The sequence below is a fragment of the Melopsittacus undulatus genome, chromosome 4 (assembly GCF_012275295.1).
Source record: "Melopsittacus undulatus isolate bMelUnd1 chromosome 4, bMelUnd1.mat.Z, whole genome shotgun sequence".
Classification (NCBI taxonomy): Eukaryota; Metazoa; Chordata; class Aves; order Psittaciformes; family Psittaculidae; genus Melopsittacus; species Melopsittacus undulatus.
In genome coordinates, this window is record NC_047530.1 from 159,326 (window position 1) to 172,814 (window position 13,489).

Here is a 13,489-nt window from a genome sequence, read left to right on the forward strand (position 1 = left end):
CGCCCCCCCGGCCCGACAGCACCCCCGGAGAGCCCCGACACCGACCCGCGAGAGAGAGGCCTCCAGGTTTAATAAGAACCGGTACAAAAGTGTAAAACAGCCCCGGGGGGGGCGGTCCTGGGGCCGCTGCGGCCTGGCCCGGCTGGGCCCGGCCCTACTTGAGGTCCATGAAGCGGATGTCCATGATGAGCAGGAAGTTCTTGGGCAGTGGGCGTGGAGCGGGCGAGAGCACGGTGAAGACCTGGCGCTCGGGATCCACACCTGTCACCACGATGAACCCGGCCACGCTCGTGCTCGAGATGCTGTCGTCGGGGCTGTCGGCAGTGCTGACGCTCAGCAGGTGGTGCACCATGTCCCGCCCCGGTGTCACCGGTACCAGCTTCAGCTGGTTGTCCTCCTGCGACATGCCCAGCGGCAGGCAGGAGTCCGGGATGGTGGGAGCCCCCACCTTGTAGATCTTGACGTCAGAGAACTTGACATCAAAGGCGTGAGGGTAGAAGCAGCCACGGAAGCCGTAGAAGTACTCACGGATGCGCTCGTCCCGGCACTCCCGGCGGAAGTCCTTGGAGCGCTCCACCACACCACCAGACTTGGGCAGCAGCACCGTGCGCACGAAGTGGGGCAGGTCTCTCTTGAGCTCATTGTAGAGCCGCTCCTGGTCCAGCACCACCACCACATCCACCTCGAAGGCAGAGGCGGCATGCACCAGTGCCTGGTACCCAGAGCCCTTCACCCAGCCGCAGGTGTTGATGACGCAGCCGCTGACCGAGGCGCGGCGGTTCACCTCGCAGCGCTGGTTGAACACATCAGCCAGGCGGGACGTGATCTGCGGGGGCACACGCGCAGAGGGATCAGGACACAGGCACCCACAGAGGGCACCCATGTCCTGGGTCGCTCCAGCACCACCCCCACCACCGTCAATACCCCAAAATCTCAATCCCTGCGGCAGCACCACACAGAGAGAGCTCCATGGAGCAGTCCTGCAGGGATGGCAGGAGGCCAGAGGCTGGGCCCATTGCACTGCTCAGTGACACTGTGACCGTCCACTGTCCCCAGGACCCTTGGTTATGTGCTGCTGGGGCACCAGAGCCATGTCCAGCTCCTGGGCAGGCCCCTGGGATAAAATCCCTCACTCCCCCCTCAGATGACAGCCCCAAGGACCAGTTTCCTGGGCAGACAGCAGAAACCATTCCTAAATTGTTCTACAAAGGCCAGAGAGCTGCTTTTCTGTTCCAAGGGCTACCAGGACAGGGGCAGCACATGGCTACGGTGACCTTCAGCCAAGCAAGGGCCTCTGTCACCAAACAGCAGCAGTAGGAAGATCCAGGGGGGACCTACAGGGGAAGGACGGGTTAGGTGGTGACAGTCACCAAGCTCAGGCTCACTCTAGCTCCACACCAGAGCAATCAGATCATGGCCACACCCACACCTGGCGCCCTCTCAGTCAACAACCCCATGGGCAAAGCTGGCTCAATTCAACCCATGGCTCTGGCTTCACCCTCCACAGTAGCCTGTGAGGGGCCTGGCCAGGGGCTTGTGAGCAGCAAGAAGCTCAGTCATGGGCCCTAGGTTCTCCCACTCCAGGCTCTTCAAGGGGCTTCTCCAGACCCTCCATCATTGCTGCTACACACCTCTGCTCTCCACCTTGGCATCCCCTACACCCATGTGGAGCTGCGGCGCACAAAGTGGGAGCAGTGCTCAGGCAGGGACATGCCACTATCCTGTACGGTGGCAAAAGCAACGGGGCAAACCTGCTCTGAACCAGGCCCATCCCCAGGCTGAGATCCCCACAGGCGCTCCTGCTCTCACCTTGTTGTACAGCTTGATGTTGGTGCCAGGCGTGGTGGAGCCAAAGTGGTACACGAGTGGGGCCTGGAGGGAGAAGCCCTCCTCCACATCGGCCGGCCGCTCAATGTATAGTGCGCCCATGGTGCCGGGGATGGAGACAGAGCCCTGCCCCACATCCAGCTCCACGAAGGTGGGCCGGCGGCCCAAGCGCACGGCATAGTTGAGCAGCAGGCGGCACACGGTGGTCTTGCCCACGTCGGTGGGTCCCACCACCATGACGCGGGGCCCACGCTCATCCTCGCGCTCTGCCTGGCGCCGCATCTGCTCCAGCGCCGTGTGCGTGTTGAGGTACAGCAGCATCGGCGTGTCCTTGGACACGTAGGCCACCTCGGTGCGGCCGCTGAGCTGCACGGTGCAGCCGTGCCACGTGAACACGGCCACCTTGGCGCCGGCGTCGAACGTGAACTTCTTGTTGCGGGTGAGCTCGGTGCCGAACACCTCGGCCATGCCGCTCAGCAGCTCCATCTGCACCGTCTGCGACGCCTCCACCTCGAACCGCAGCTCCGTCTCCCGCTCCAGCTCGAACTTGGCCACTTGCTTCTTCTCCTCGCCGCCATCGTCCGCCATGGCGCGACCCCCGGTGCTGCGGGAGGGCACCGGGTCAGGGGGAGCGGGCTCCGCCGCCCTCAGCCCGTTGCCATGGCACCGCCGGTGCCTTCCTCCCCCCCCCGCCCGTTGCCATGGCACCGCCGGTGCCCTCCCTCCCCCCCGCCCGCCATCCCCAGAGCGTTCTTACCGGAGCCGCCGCGCTTCCGGGCCAGAGAGGCTGCGCCGGAAATGATGTCAGAGCGGCGCGCCCCGGAGAGGAGGGCAGCAGCGGCGCCGGTTGCCATGGCAGCCGCGCGGGATGACGTGTAACCCATGGGCGGAACCCGCCGTGGGGCGGGGTTGTTTGCATCTCATTTGCATATGGACAGCTAGCGCCCCCCCCCGGCTCCGTTACGTGTCGTTAGACTGGGTTCCCATTGGTCAGGGCAGTACCGACTCATTTGCATCTCATCTGCATGACATTGGCTCAGAGCGCCCCCCTCTGTCTGACTGCGGTGACCGGAGACGGGGGGGGCGGGTTGGGGGGTCCGAGCGCCGCTGGGCACCGGCGGTGGCGCTGACGTCGCAGGTGCGGGCGGTGACGTCACGGCGCGGGATGAGTCACGGTGCCGTGATGCGGTCCCTGGGCACGCAGCTCCCCCCCCCCCCCCGTGCCCGCCCCGGGGACAGCGGCAACGGCGGCAGCGGGGACAGCGGTGAGCGGCTCCCGCCCCCCCCCCCCACACACCCCCTCGAGTCCCCCCCCAGGCACACCCTGGCACCCCAATTGTCCCCCCTGGGGCCCCCTCTATTCCCTCCTCTGGGACCCCATTACCCCCCTTGGGATGCTCAGTGTCCCCTCTTTGCTCGCTGTCCCCTCCCAGGGACCCCCATCGCACCCCTCTCAGGACCCCCAGAGTCCTCTCACCGGGACACCCATTGTCCCCCTGGGACACCCCCCGGCGCCCCAGACCCTCTCTGGAGGACCCCCCGATCCTCTCCCCTGCCCCTCACTCCCACGTTCCTCTGACACCCCCCACCCAGTGTCCCCCCCAGCGCTGCCCCTCACTGCTGTGACGAGCGGCCGGGTCTCAGCTGCCGGGAGGCTACGGGGGCCCCGGCAGTGCCCCCCCCTCACCGCCCCGTTAACCTCTCGCAGGCCGCCGCCCCCTCTCCGCCCTCCTGCTCCGCCGAAGGACGGCCCTGGGCGCTCTGCTGCGCTGCTTCCCCTGCGAGCGGCTCTGCGGGGGGGCCGCGGTGCCCCCCGGGGCGCTGCCGCCCGCCACGGGCCCCCCCCGCCGCCGCCGGCCCCCCCGCACGTTCCGCAGCTACCTGCCCCTCTCGCACCGCACCTACAGCTGCGTGCACTGCCGCGCTCACCTCGCCCGCCACGAGGAGCTCATCTCCAAGGTGCTCCCGGCCCCCCCGGGGCGGCCCTAGGGCTGCGAGCAACCCCCGGGGTGGTCCGGGGGCAGTCGGTGTCCCCCCGGTGCCCGTCTATAGCACATGACCCCCGCGGGGGCCGCAGGGTGCTGAGCGTTGCCCCAGGGTCCCCAGGGCAGTCGGTGTCTCCCCGGGCTGGAGGGTGCCCCCATGGTGCTCACATCGAGGTGTCCCCCGTGGTGCCTCGCACGGAGGTGCAGGGGGGGGGGACAGGGGGTGTCGGGATCTGCGGGGCACAGCCGGTGACTGCCGCCGTGTCCCCGCAGTCGTTCCAGGGCAGCCACGGCCGTGCCTACCTGTTCAACTCAGTGTGAGTACCGCGCATCGGGGGGTGCGGGGGGGGCACCAGGCAGTGAGCCGGGATGCTGCGCTGGCGGTGCCGGGCTGTGCCGTGCCAGCGGCACACGGCTCTCTCGGTGCAGGGTGAACGTGGGCTGCGGCCCTGCGGAGCAGCGGCTGCTGCTGACGGGGCTGCACTCGGTGGCCGATATCTTCTGCCAGAGCTGCAAAACCACCCTGGGCTGGAAATATGTGAGTGACCCGTGACTGGGTACCCAGACCCCTGCCCCGCACCCCAACCCTGCCCCTGCACCCCAACCCTGCCCCTGCACCCCAACCATGCCTCCAAACCCCAGCCCTGTCCCTGCACCCCAACCCTGCCCCTGCACCCCAACCATGCCTCCAAACCCCAGCCCTGTCCCTGCACCCCAACCCTGCCCCTGCACCCCAACCATGCCTCCGAACCCCAGCCCTGTCCCTGCACCCCAACCCTGTCCCTGCACCCCAACCATGCCTCCAAACCCCAGCCCTGTCCCTGCACCCCAACCCTGTCCCTGCACCCCAACCATGCCTCCAAACCCCAACCCTGTCCCTGCACCCCAACCCTGTCCCTGCACCCCAACCATGCCTCCAAACCCCAGCCCTGTCCATGCACCCTAACCCTGCCCCTGCACCTAAACCCTGTCCCTGGACCCCAGCCCTATCCCTGCACAACCCCCCCCCCCATTCTGGTCACCCCAACCCTGCCCAGGTACCCCAACCCCTACTCTGCATCCCAACCCCCGGCTGTGGCTCCCCTTGGGCACCCTGCAGCCACGGTGAGGGCAGCCTCTGGGTACACCCCAGCCCTGCCTGGGGTCCCCCTCGAGCACTGGGGTCTCACACCCCCCCCCCCAGGAACAGGCCTTCGAGAGCAGCCAGAAGTACAAGGAGGGGAAGTTCATCATTGAGATGTCCCACATGGTGAAGGAGAACGGCTGGGATTGAATGCGGTGGGGGGGCATCCCCAGCAGCACCCATGGTGGGTACTGGCAGCAGGTGCCCATTGCCCTTCCCCCGCCCGGTGCAGCTGCTGCCTCGGGGCTTTTCTAGGGCAATAAAAGCTTTTTTGTAGGAAGGTGGGAGGTGTCAGCACCCCCTGCTCAGCCCGGGGAGAGGGGGGAACCCCACAGCCCCCAAAGTTTCCTGCCCCCATGGGCTGCCCCTGTCCCCTCCCCATGCAGGCACCGTGCAGAGCTCAGGGCGTTTATTGGGGGTCAGAACTGGTGGGGAAACTGAGGCACGGGGACGGACACACTTCATAGTGTTCTCCGGGGCTGGGGGTGAAGAGTGGGGAGATGGGAAGGGAGAGAAGGGAGGATGGGGGGAAAGAGGAAGAGAGGGAGAAAAGGAACCAGGGAGGAGGATGGAGGAAGGGAAGGAGGTAGCGAGGGAAAAGAGGGAAGGATGGGGCTGCAGAGTGCTTGGAAGGAAAGAGGGAGGGGGAAAGAGAGGAGAGATGGAGGGACAAGGAATGGAGGGAGGGAAAAGAAAGAAGAGGGGATAGATGGAGGGATGGGAAGAAGGAAAACAGGGATAATGGGGAGATGGAAGAGGGGCTGGAGGAAAGGAGGGAGAGAGGGAGCGAGGGAAGGATGGACAGAGAGGAGGGAGCAGGGAGGTATGGATGGAGGGACAGGGGTCAGGGCGGGGGGTCACTGAGGCGGCCCATGAAGACGGGGACGTCGGCGCTGTCGTGCCAGAGCACGAAGAGGAAGGGGCGCAGCGCCTCCAGCAGCGGAGCCGAGCGCGCCACCGACGTGGCCATGGCCCCCGCGGCCTCCACGCCCGTCTCGTCCAGCGCCAGCACCGCGCGGTGCCGCGCAGCGTCCACGGCCACCGCTGCGCCCCGCGCCAGCCCGCACAGCTCCGCGTCCAGGAACAGCCCGAAGTCTGCGGGAAACGGCAGCGTGGAGACACCAGGGGGGAAACTGGGGCGATGGGGAGGCCCGAGGGGACGTGCGGGACACCAGAGACGGCGAGGTGATGTGGGGACAAGGGGGACATGAAGGGCACGGGGAGCCATGGGGTACATAAGGGGTGGTGGGGACATGAGGGAGAGCAGGGATACCGGGAGACACCAAAGGTACGGGGTCCCTGAGTTGCTGGGGAGCACTGGGAATATGGGAATGCTGGGGACCCTGGGGATGCTGGCAGCACCGGGGACACTGGGAACGGGAGCCGGGGCTGGTGGCGTCACCGCGTGACGTCAGCGCGCTCACCCATGTCGTGTACCAGAGGCACCACGTCCAGGGGCACGTCGAGGCGCACGCGCGGCAGTGCGAGGGCGGTGGCGCGGGGGGGGGCGCGGGCCGCGCGCCGGAGCAGGCGCAGCAGCGAGGGGGGGTCCAGCGCGCGCTCCAGCGCCCCCAGCGCCCCCGGCGGCCCCAGCGGCAGCAGCAGCACCAGGCTCAGCCCCCCCCGCAGCGACAAACGGCCGACCTAGACAGCCCCAGAGAGAGACACGGACCCGGGTGAGACACAGCCCCGGTGACACCCCCACAGTGAGACAGCAACAGTGACACCCCACAGTGAGACAGCAACAGTGACACCCCCACAGTGAGACAGCAACAGTGACACCCCCACAGTGAAACAGCAACAGTGACACCCCAACAGAGAGACAGCAACAGTGACACCCCACAGTGAGACAGCAACAGTGACACCCCACAGAGAGACAGCAACAGTGACACCCCACAGAGAGACAGCAACAGTGACACCCCACAGAGAGACAGCAACAGTGACACCCCACAGACAGCAACAGTGACACCCCACAGTGAGACAGCAACAGTGACACCCCCACAGAGAGACAGCAACAGTGACACCCCAACAGTGAGACAGCAACAGTGACACCCCACAGAGAGACAGCAACAGTGACACCCCAACAGTGAGACAGCAACAGTGACACCCCACAGACAGACAGCAACAGTGACACCCCACAGAGAGACAGCAACAGTGACACCCCAACAGACAGACAGCAACAGTGACACCCCACAGAGAGACAGCAACAGTGACACCCCAACAGAGAGACAGCAACAGTGACACCCCCACAGTGAGACAGCAACAGTGACACCCCCACAGCGAGACAGCAACAGTGACACCCCACAGCGAGACAGCAACAGTGACACCCCACAGTGAGACAGCAACAGTGACACCCCCACAGAGACAGCAACAGTGACACCCCACAGAGAGACAGCAACAGTGACACCACACAGAGAGACAGCAACAGTGACACCCCAAAGAGAGACAGCAACAGTGACACCCCCACAGAGAGACAGCAACAGTGACACCCCAAAGAGAGACAGCAACAGTGACACCCCACAGACAGACAGCAACAGTGACACCCCACAGAGAGACAGCAACAGTGACACCCCCACAGAGAGACAGCAGCAGTGACACCCCACAGTGAGACAGCAACAGTGACACCCCAACAGTGAGACAGCAACAGTGACACCCCAACAGTGAGACAGCAGCAGTGACACCCCACAGTGAGACAGCAGCAGTGACACCCCACAGTGAGACAGCAACAGTGACACCCCCACAGAGAGACAGCAACAGTGACACCCCACAGTGAGACAGCAACAGTGACACCCCCACAGAGAGACAGCAACAGTGACACCCCACAGTGAGACAGCAACAGTGACACCCCCACAGAGAGACAGCAACAGTGACACCCCCACAGAGAGACAGCAACAGTGACACCCCACAGTGAGACAGCAACAGTGACACCCCCACAGTGAGACAGCAGCAGTGACACCCCACAGTGAGACAGCAACAGTGACACCCCAACAGTGAGACAGCAACAGTGACACCCCCACAGAGAGACAGCAACAGTGACACCCCACAGACAGCAACAGTGGCACCCCACTGTGAGACAGCAACAGTGACACCCCACAGAGAGACAGCAACAGTGACACCCCACAGTGAGACAGCAACAGTGACACCCCCACAGAGAGACAGCAACAGTGACACCCCACAGTGAGACAGCAACAGTGACACCCCCACAGAGAGACAGCAACAGTGACACCCCCACAGAGAGACAGCAACAGTGACACCCCACAGTGAGACAGCAACAGTGACACCCCCACAGTGAGACAGCAGCAGTGACACCCCACAGTGAGACAGCAACAGTGACACCCCAACAGTGAGACAGCAACAGTGACACCCCCACAGAGAGACAGCAACAGTGACACCCCACAGACAGCAACAGTGGCACCCCACAGTGAGACAGCAACAGTGACACCCCACAGAGAGACAGCAACAGTGACACCCCACAGTGAGACAGCAACAGTGACACCCCACAGAGAGACAGCAACAGTGACACCCCACAGTGAGACAGCAACAGTGACACCCCACAGAGAGACAGCAACAGTGACACCCCACAGTGAGACAGCAACAGTGACACCCCACAGAGAGACAGCAACAGTGACACCCCACAGTGAGACAGCAACAGTGACACCCCACAGAGAGACAGCAACAGTGACACCCCACAGTGAGACAGCAACAGTGACACCCCACAGAGAGACAGCAACAGTGACACCCCAACAGTGAGACACAGCCCCGGTGACACCCCAACAGACAGCCTCGAGTGAGACAGTAACAGTGACACCCCCACACTGAGTCAGCCCGGAGTGAGACACCCTAGTGACACCCCCACAGTGAGACAGCCCCAGTGACACCCCACAGTGAGAGACACAGACCCGAGTGAGACAGCAATAGTGACACCCCCACAGTGAGACAGCAATAGTGACACACCCACAGTGAAACAGCAACAGTGACACCCCACAGTGAGAGACACTGAGCCAAGTGAGACAGCAACAGTGACACCCCCACAGTGAAACAGCCCCGTGTGAGACAACCCCCCAGTAACACCCCCCACAATGAGTACACCCCCCTGCAGTGACACAGCCCGCACCCGGCTCTCTCCCAGCCATTGGGGGTACCTGGACCTGCAGCTGGGGGTCAGTGAAAGAGGCCACCGGGTACTTCTTGCTGGTCATAGTGGGCACCAGGCGCGGGGGGTGCCCAGGGCGCAGGAAGGGCAGCGACACCGTCTGCTTCACATCCAGCGGCGTGCGCCAGGTGGCTGCAGGGGCACAGCATCAGGAATGGGGATGGGCCCAGCAGGATGCAGGGGTGACCGTGGGATCAGACCCTCACCAGATCCCAGGCGCATACACAGAGTCATAGAATGGTTTGGGCTGGAGGGGACCTTAAAGCTCCTCCAGCTCCAACCCCTGCCATGGGCAGGGACCCCTTCCAATGGAGCAGCTGCTCCAAGCCCCTGTGTCCAACCTGGCCTTGAGCACTGCCAGGGATGGGGCAGCCACAGCTTCTCTGGGCACCCTGTGCCAGCGCCTCAGCACCCTCACAGGGAACAGCTTGTGCCTAAGAGCTCAGCTCAGTCTCCCCTCGGGCAGGTTCAAGCCATTCCCCTTGGCCTGTCCCTACATCCCTTGTCCCAAGCCCTTCTCCAGGTTTCCTGCAGCCCCTTTAGGCACTGGAGCTGCTCTCAGGTCTCCCCTTCAGGAGCCTTCTCTTGTCCAGGCTGCCCCAGCCCAGCTCTCTCAGCCTGGCTCCAGAGCAGAGCTGCTCCAGCCCTTGCAGCAGCTCCATGGCCTCCTCTGCACTCACTCCAGCAGCTCCACGTCCCTCTTGTGCTTTTACCCCGGCACAGGATGGATGTGGACCTGCTCGATCCCTGGTCCAGCCCCATCCCGGGGCCGTACCCTGCAGGTGCACAGCGCTGAGCAGCACCAGCTGGGGCTCGGGGGGCAGCGTGGACAGGAGCTCTGGCAGCAGCCCCCGGCTGGCCTCTCGCACCCAGGCGTTGATGCGCTGCAGGTCCAGGCTCTCGTTGCCGCTCAGCGCCCACGGGCGGGTGTTGTAGAAGCGCCAGGACTCATTGAGGAAGCGAGTCCGGAGGTGCAGGTCTGCCCAGTGGCATGGCTGGTGTCAGCCTGCGCCAGCACCCCTGGCACCCCTGGCACCCCACGGCATCCCCCGGCACCCCTTCACCTGGGTGGTGGAAGATCTGGGTGGCAGAGAAGAGCCCGGGCGCGGTGCTGAGGAGCCGCAGGGCGCTGTGCACGCAGCTCAGCCCCGGGGGGTACGCCAGAACGGCGGCCAGGCGCTCCCGGGTCTCACCACGGGCACCTGCAGGTGCGGGGCAGGCTCAGCACCGCATCCGTGCGGCACCCGGGCTGTCACGGCCGCGGTGCCGGCGCCTCACCCAGCAAAAGGTGCGAGAGCCCCATGGCCACGGTGATGGGGGAGAAGAGCAGGTTGGCCTCGGGCCGCGCAGCCTCCGCCATGCGCTGGTAGAACCGGAGGGCGAAGGTGGCCACTGCCTCGGACACGGCCGCACGTTGCTCCTCTGTGGGCTTCCCGCAGTCCTCGGCCGGTTCCTCGTCCCCAGGGCACGGCGGGGCGCTGGGGCCGGGGCTGCCGCTGGTGCTGCCGGGTGTTGGAGCTGCGGAGCTCCCGGTGGCCGTGGAACCCGGTTCCAGGGGTGCCCCCTCGGGCGCTGCGGGGCTGGGGGGGTCTGTGTCCTGGGGGGCTGCAGCCAGGGCAGGCAGCAGCTCGGGGTGCGCACTGGGGAGCAGGACAGGGCCCCCCGCGTCCCCCCGTGGTGCGGGGACAGGACGGGGCGGCACCGGTGGCAGCGGGGACTCTATGAGCAGCTTCGGTGCGCTGGGAGAGGTCTCCGGCGCGGGCACCTGTGCATGGGGACCTGGGTGAGGTGGGCACGGGGACACCCGGGGGGTCGGGTAAGGGGAGCTCTTGTCCCAAGGCCGGACTTACCAGAGTGACAGTGGCCGTGGCTGTGGCCAGCAGCCACACGAGGGGCAGGCAGAGCATCGTGATGGGCATCCTGGTGAGCAGGTACCGGTCAAGGGCACCCGGCACTCGCACCCCAGCTCCCAGTCTTGGTACCCTACACCCACCCCTCCGCACCCTGCACCCCCGTTCCCTGCACCCCCATTCCCTCACCTCATTCTGGGGTACCCAGGTCTGACCCGCGCGGTGCAGGGGACAGGAAGGGGCAGTTCCCTGGGCCCACCTGGGTGCCTGCGGGTAGGGGCCCGGCGGGTCCGGTTGGCTCCGGGGGATGTGCCCGGGTCCGGCCTGGCCTGGTTAAAGATTAAGGAGCTGCCGGCACTTCCCGTAAATCAGCCGGGGGGGGGGGGGGGGCAGGCGCAGGCGCCCGGGGCAGGATGCGGCCCCCCCTTCCAGTCCCACGCTGCTGCAGTGCTGGAGGACCAGCCCCTGTCCAGGCTCTGTGTGGGATGTGGGGTGCTCTGGCGGCTCAGCCACCCCCTGTACAACCCCTGCGGTGATGAGGAGCAGTGTATCCACCCAACTGTCCCCGATCTATGATCCCTGTGGTGACAAGGGGCAGTCTAGCCATCCCATTGCCCCACCTCTGTGACCCGTGTGGTGTCTCACCGGCCAACCTCCAGCTCAAGCTCCCCAACCTTGTCTCTGTGATCAGGGGGATGGAGTCCCGAGGGAGCATCCCAACCCCAGAACTAGGAAGACACAACCTCTGCTCCTGGGCACTCCGCTGTGGGGCAGGCTGCCCTCGCCACACCTCCCAGCAAGCCCTGGGGCAGGGACACCCACGGCCATATGGGGCAGGTCTGGCCCCAGGCTGCCCCAGGCTTTTCTGGCCCCTCATCACCCCGTCTCGATCGCCCCGGGCTGCCCAAGGCCCCGCCCATAACCTCCGTGACGCGGGGCGTGTCCCGGTGAAGCCCCGCCCACCGGCATTGGCCGTCGCTGACCATGGCTGGGAGGATCGCCAAGGTGCGTGTGACACCGGCGGCACCGGGGGCTGGACGGGGCTGCGGGCGGTGGTGGGACCACAGCGGGGGTGTTGGTGTCAGCACCGAGCGGTGCCAGCAGCGGGGGAACGGGTGGCGGAGGGATGAGGGACTCCGGTACCGCCGTGCAGGGATGCAGCGGGTCTCGGGTGCAGAGTGGGGGGGGCGGCAGTACCGGGGCAAAGGGTCTCCGGTGCAGGGGGTACCGGTGCAGGGGGTACCTGTGCAGGGGGTACCGGTGCAGGGGTACCGGTGCAGGGGGTACCGGTGCAGGGGTACCGGTGCAGGAGGTACAGGTGCAGGGGGTACCGGTGCAGGGGGTACCGGTGCAGGAGGTACAGGTGCAGGGGGTACCGGTGCAGGGGGTACCGGTACAGGGGGTACCGGTGCAGGGGGTACCGGTGCAGGGGTACCGGTGCAGGGGGTACCGGTGCAGGGGGTACCGGTGCCGGTTGAAGCCAATCCAGCCCTGTCGGGGAGCGCCGCGCTCCTGTTTCGTTTCCCTGGCGGGGCGGGGCTTTGCTGTGCCCCACCTCCATTGGGGGACGGGGCGTGGCCAAGCGCTGCGGCTCCGCCCATGGGGGCGTGTCCCGAGGAGCGGTCCCGCCAATGGGAGCTCACCTCGGGGGGGAAGCCCCGCCCTGAGGGGTGTGTCCGGTCTGACCCCGCCCCTTTCCTGCCCTACAGGAGCTGGAGGAGGCGCGGCGCTGGGGCGGGGCCCGGGAGCTGCGGCCCCTGGACGGGAACGTGCTGCGGTGGGGGGGGCTCCTGCTGCCGGTACGGGCCCTGGGGGGCACGGGGGGGGGGGGGGCCCGGGGTGGAGCGCGGCCTCTGTGGACGTGGAGGGTTGGGGTTCCCCTGGGTCTCCAGGGGTGTCCCTGTGAGGGCAGCACGGGGCGGGGGGGACACCGTGGTGGGGGACCGGGGACACCGGGTTGGGGTTCCCCTGCTGCGGGCTCAGGCTGGGGGGGTCTCCTTGGGGAGCGCAGGAGATCACAGCTGGGACAGGGTTCCCCCCGATGTGTGGGGGGTGTGCTGATGTGTGCCCCCCCATCACGGCGGCAGAACAACCCCCCATACAACGGCGGCGCCTTCCGGTTCGAGCTGACGTTCTCGCCCCACCACCCGCTGTCCCCGCCCCGCGCCAGGCTCTGCACCAGCATCTACCACCCTGGCGTGGACGCCGAGGGCCACGTGTGCCAGCCCCTCACCTCCACCCAGCACTGGGTGCCCAGCACCCGCGCCACACAAGGTGGGCACCCCGGGGGTGTCGGGGGCACAGCATGGGGGATGCCCGGGGGTGCCCATCCTGACCACCCCCTCCGGTGCCCGTAGTGCTGCAGGACCTGCTGCTGCTGCTGGACAGCCCGGACCCGCAGCGGGTGCTGCGGCAGGACCTGGCCCGGGAGCTGCGGGAGCGGCCCGAGCTGTTCCATCGCCGCGCGGAGGAGCACACCCGGCTGCACGCGGAGCCGCGGCCGGAGCCCTGAGCCCGCTCCGGGCTTCACCTTTATGTGGGTTCATAAAGG

General features: G+C 66.3%; 4 protein-coding genes across 4 annotated transcripts; 2 read left to right on the forward strand and 2 right to left on the reverse strand.

Annotated features, from left to right (window-relative positions):
• Positions 1–53: 53 nt before the first annotated feature.
• CLP1 (cleavage factor polyribonucleotide kinase subunit 1) lies at positions 54–2,690 on the reverse strand. Its single transcript, XM_034061527.1, has 3 exons — positions 2,585–2,690; positions 1,810–2,431; positions 54–826 (listed from the first exon to the last, which is right to left on the reverse strand). The coding sequence occupies exons 2-3, from the start codon at positions 2,413–2,415 to the stop codon at positions 155–157; spliced, it is 1,278 nt and encodes a 425-aa protein (XP_033917418.1). The 5' UTR covers positions 2,416–2,431; positions 2,585–2,690; the 3' UTR covers positions 54–154.
• A 320-nt stretch (positions 2,691–3,010) lies between these two features.
• Positions 3,011–5,211, forward strand: YPEL4 (yippee like 4). Its single transcript, XM_034062074.1, has 5 exons — positions 3,011–3,092; positions 3,536–3,786; positions 4,086–4,129; positions 4,242–4,350; positions 4,996–5,211. Exons 1-5 carry the CDS (start codon positions 3,011–3,013, stop codon positions 5,083–5,085), a joined length of 576 nt encoding a protein of 191 aa, XP_033917965.1. The 3' UTR covers positions 5,086–5,211.
• Positions 5,212–5,751: 540 nt separating this feature from the next.
• SERPING1 (serpin family G member 1) lies at positions 5,752–11,262 on the reverse strand. Its single transcript, XM_034061518.1, has 8 exons — positions 11,128–11,262; positions 10,939–11,008; positions 10,367–10,853; positions 10,153–10,290; positions 9,864–10,067; positions 9,078–9,220; positions 6,360–6,579; positions 5,752–6,030 (listed from the first exon to the last, which is right to left on the reverse strand). The coding sequence occupies exons 1-8, from the start codon at positions 11,130–11,132 to the stop codon at positions 5,780–5,782; spliced, it is 1,518 nt and encodes a 505-aa protein (XP_033917409.1). The 5' UTR covers positions 11,133–11,262; the 3' UTR covers positions 5,752–5,779.
• Positions 11,263–11,890: 628 nt separating this feature from the next.
• On the forward strand, positions 11,891–13,450 carry UBE2L6 (ubiquitin conjugating enzyme E2 L6). The gene is made up of 4 exons (XM_034061607.1): positions 11,891–11,943; positions 12,648–12,737; positions 13,026–13,212; positions 13,296–13,450. Exons 1-4 carry the CDS (start codon positions 11,923–11,925, stop codon positions 13,448–13,450), a joined length of 453 nt encoding a protein of 150 aa, XP_033917498.1. The 5' UTR covers positions 11,891–11,922.
• The last annotated feature ends 39 nt before the right edge of the window (positions 13,451–13,489 follow it).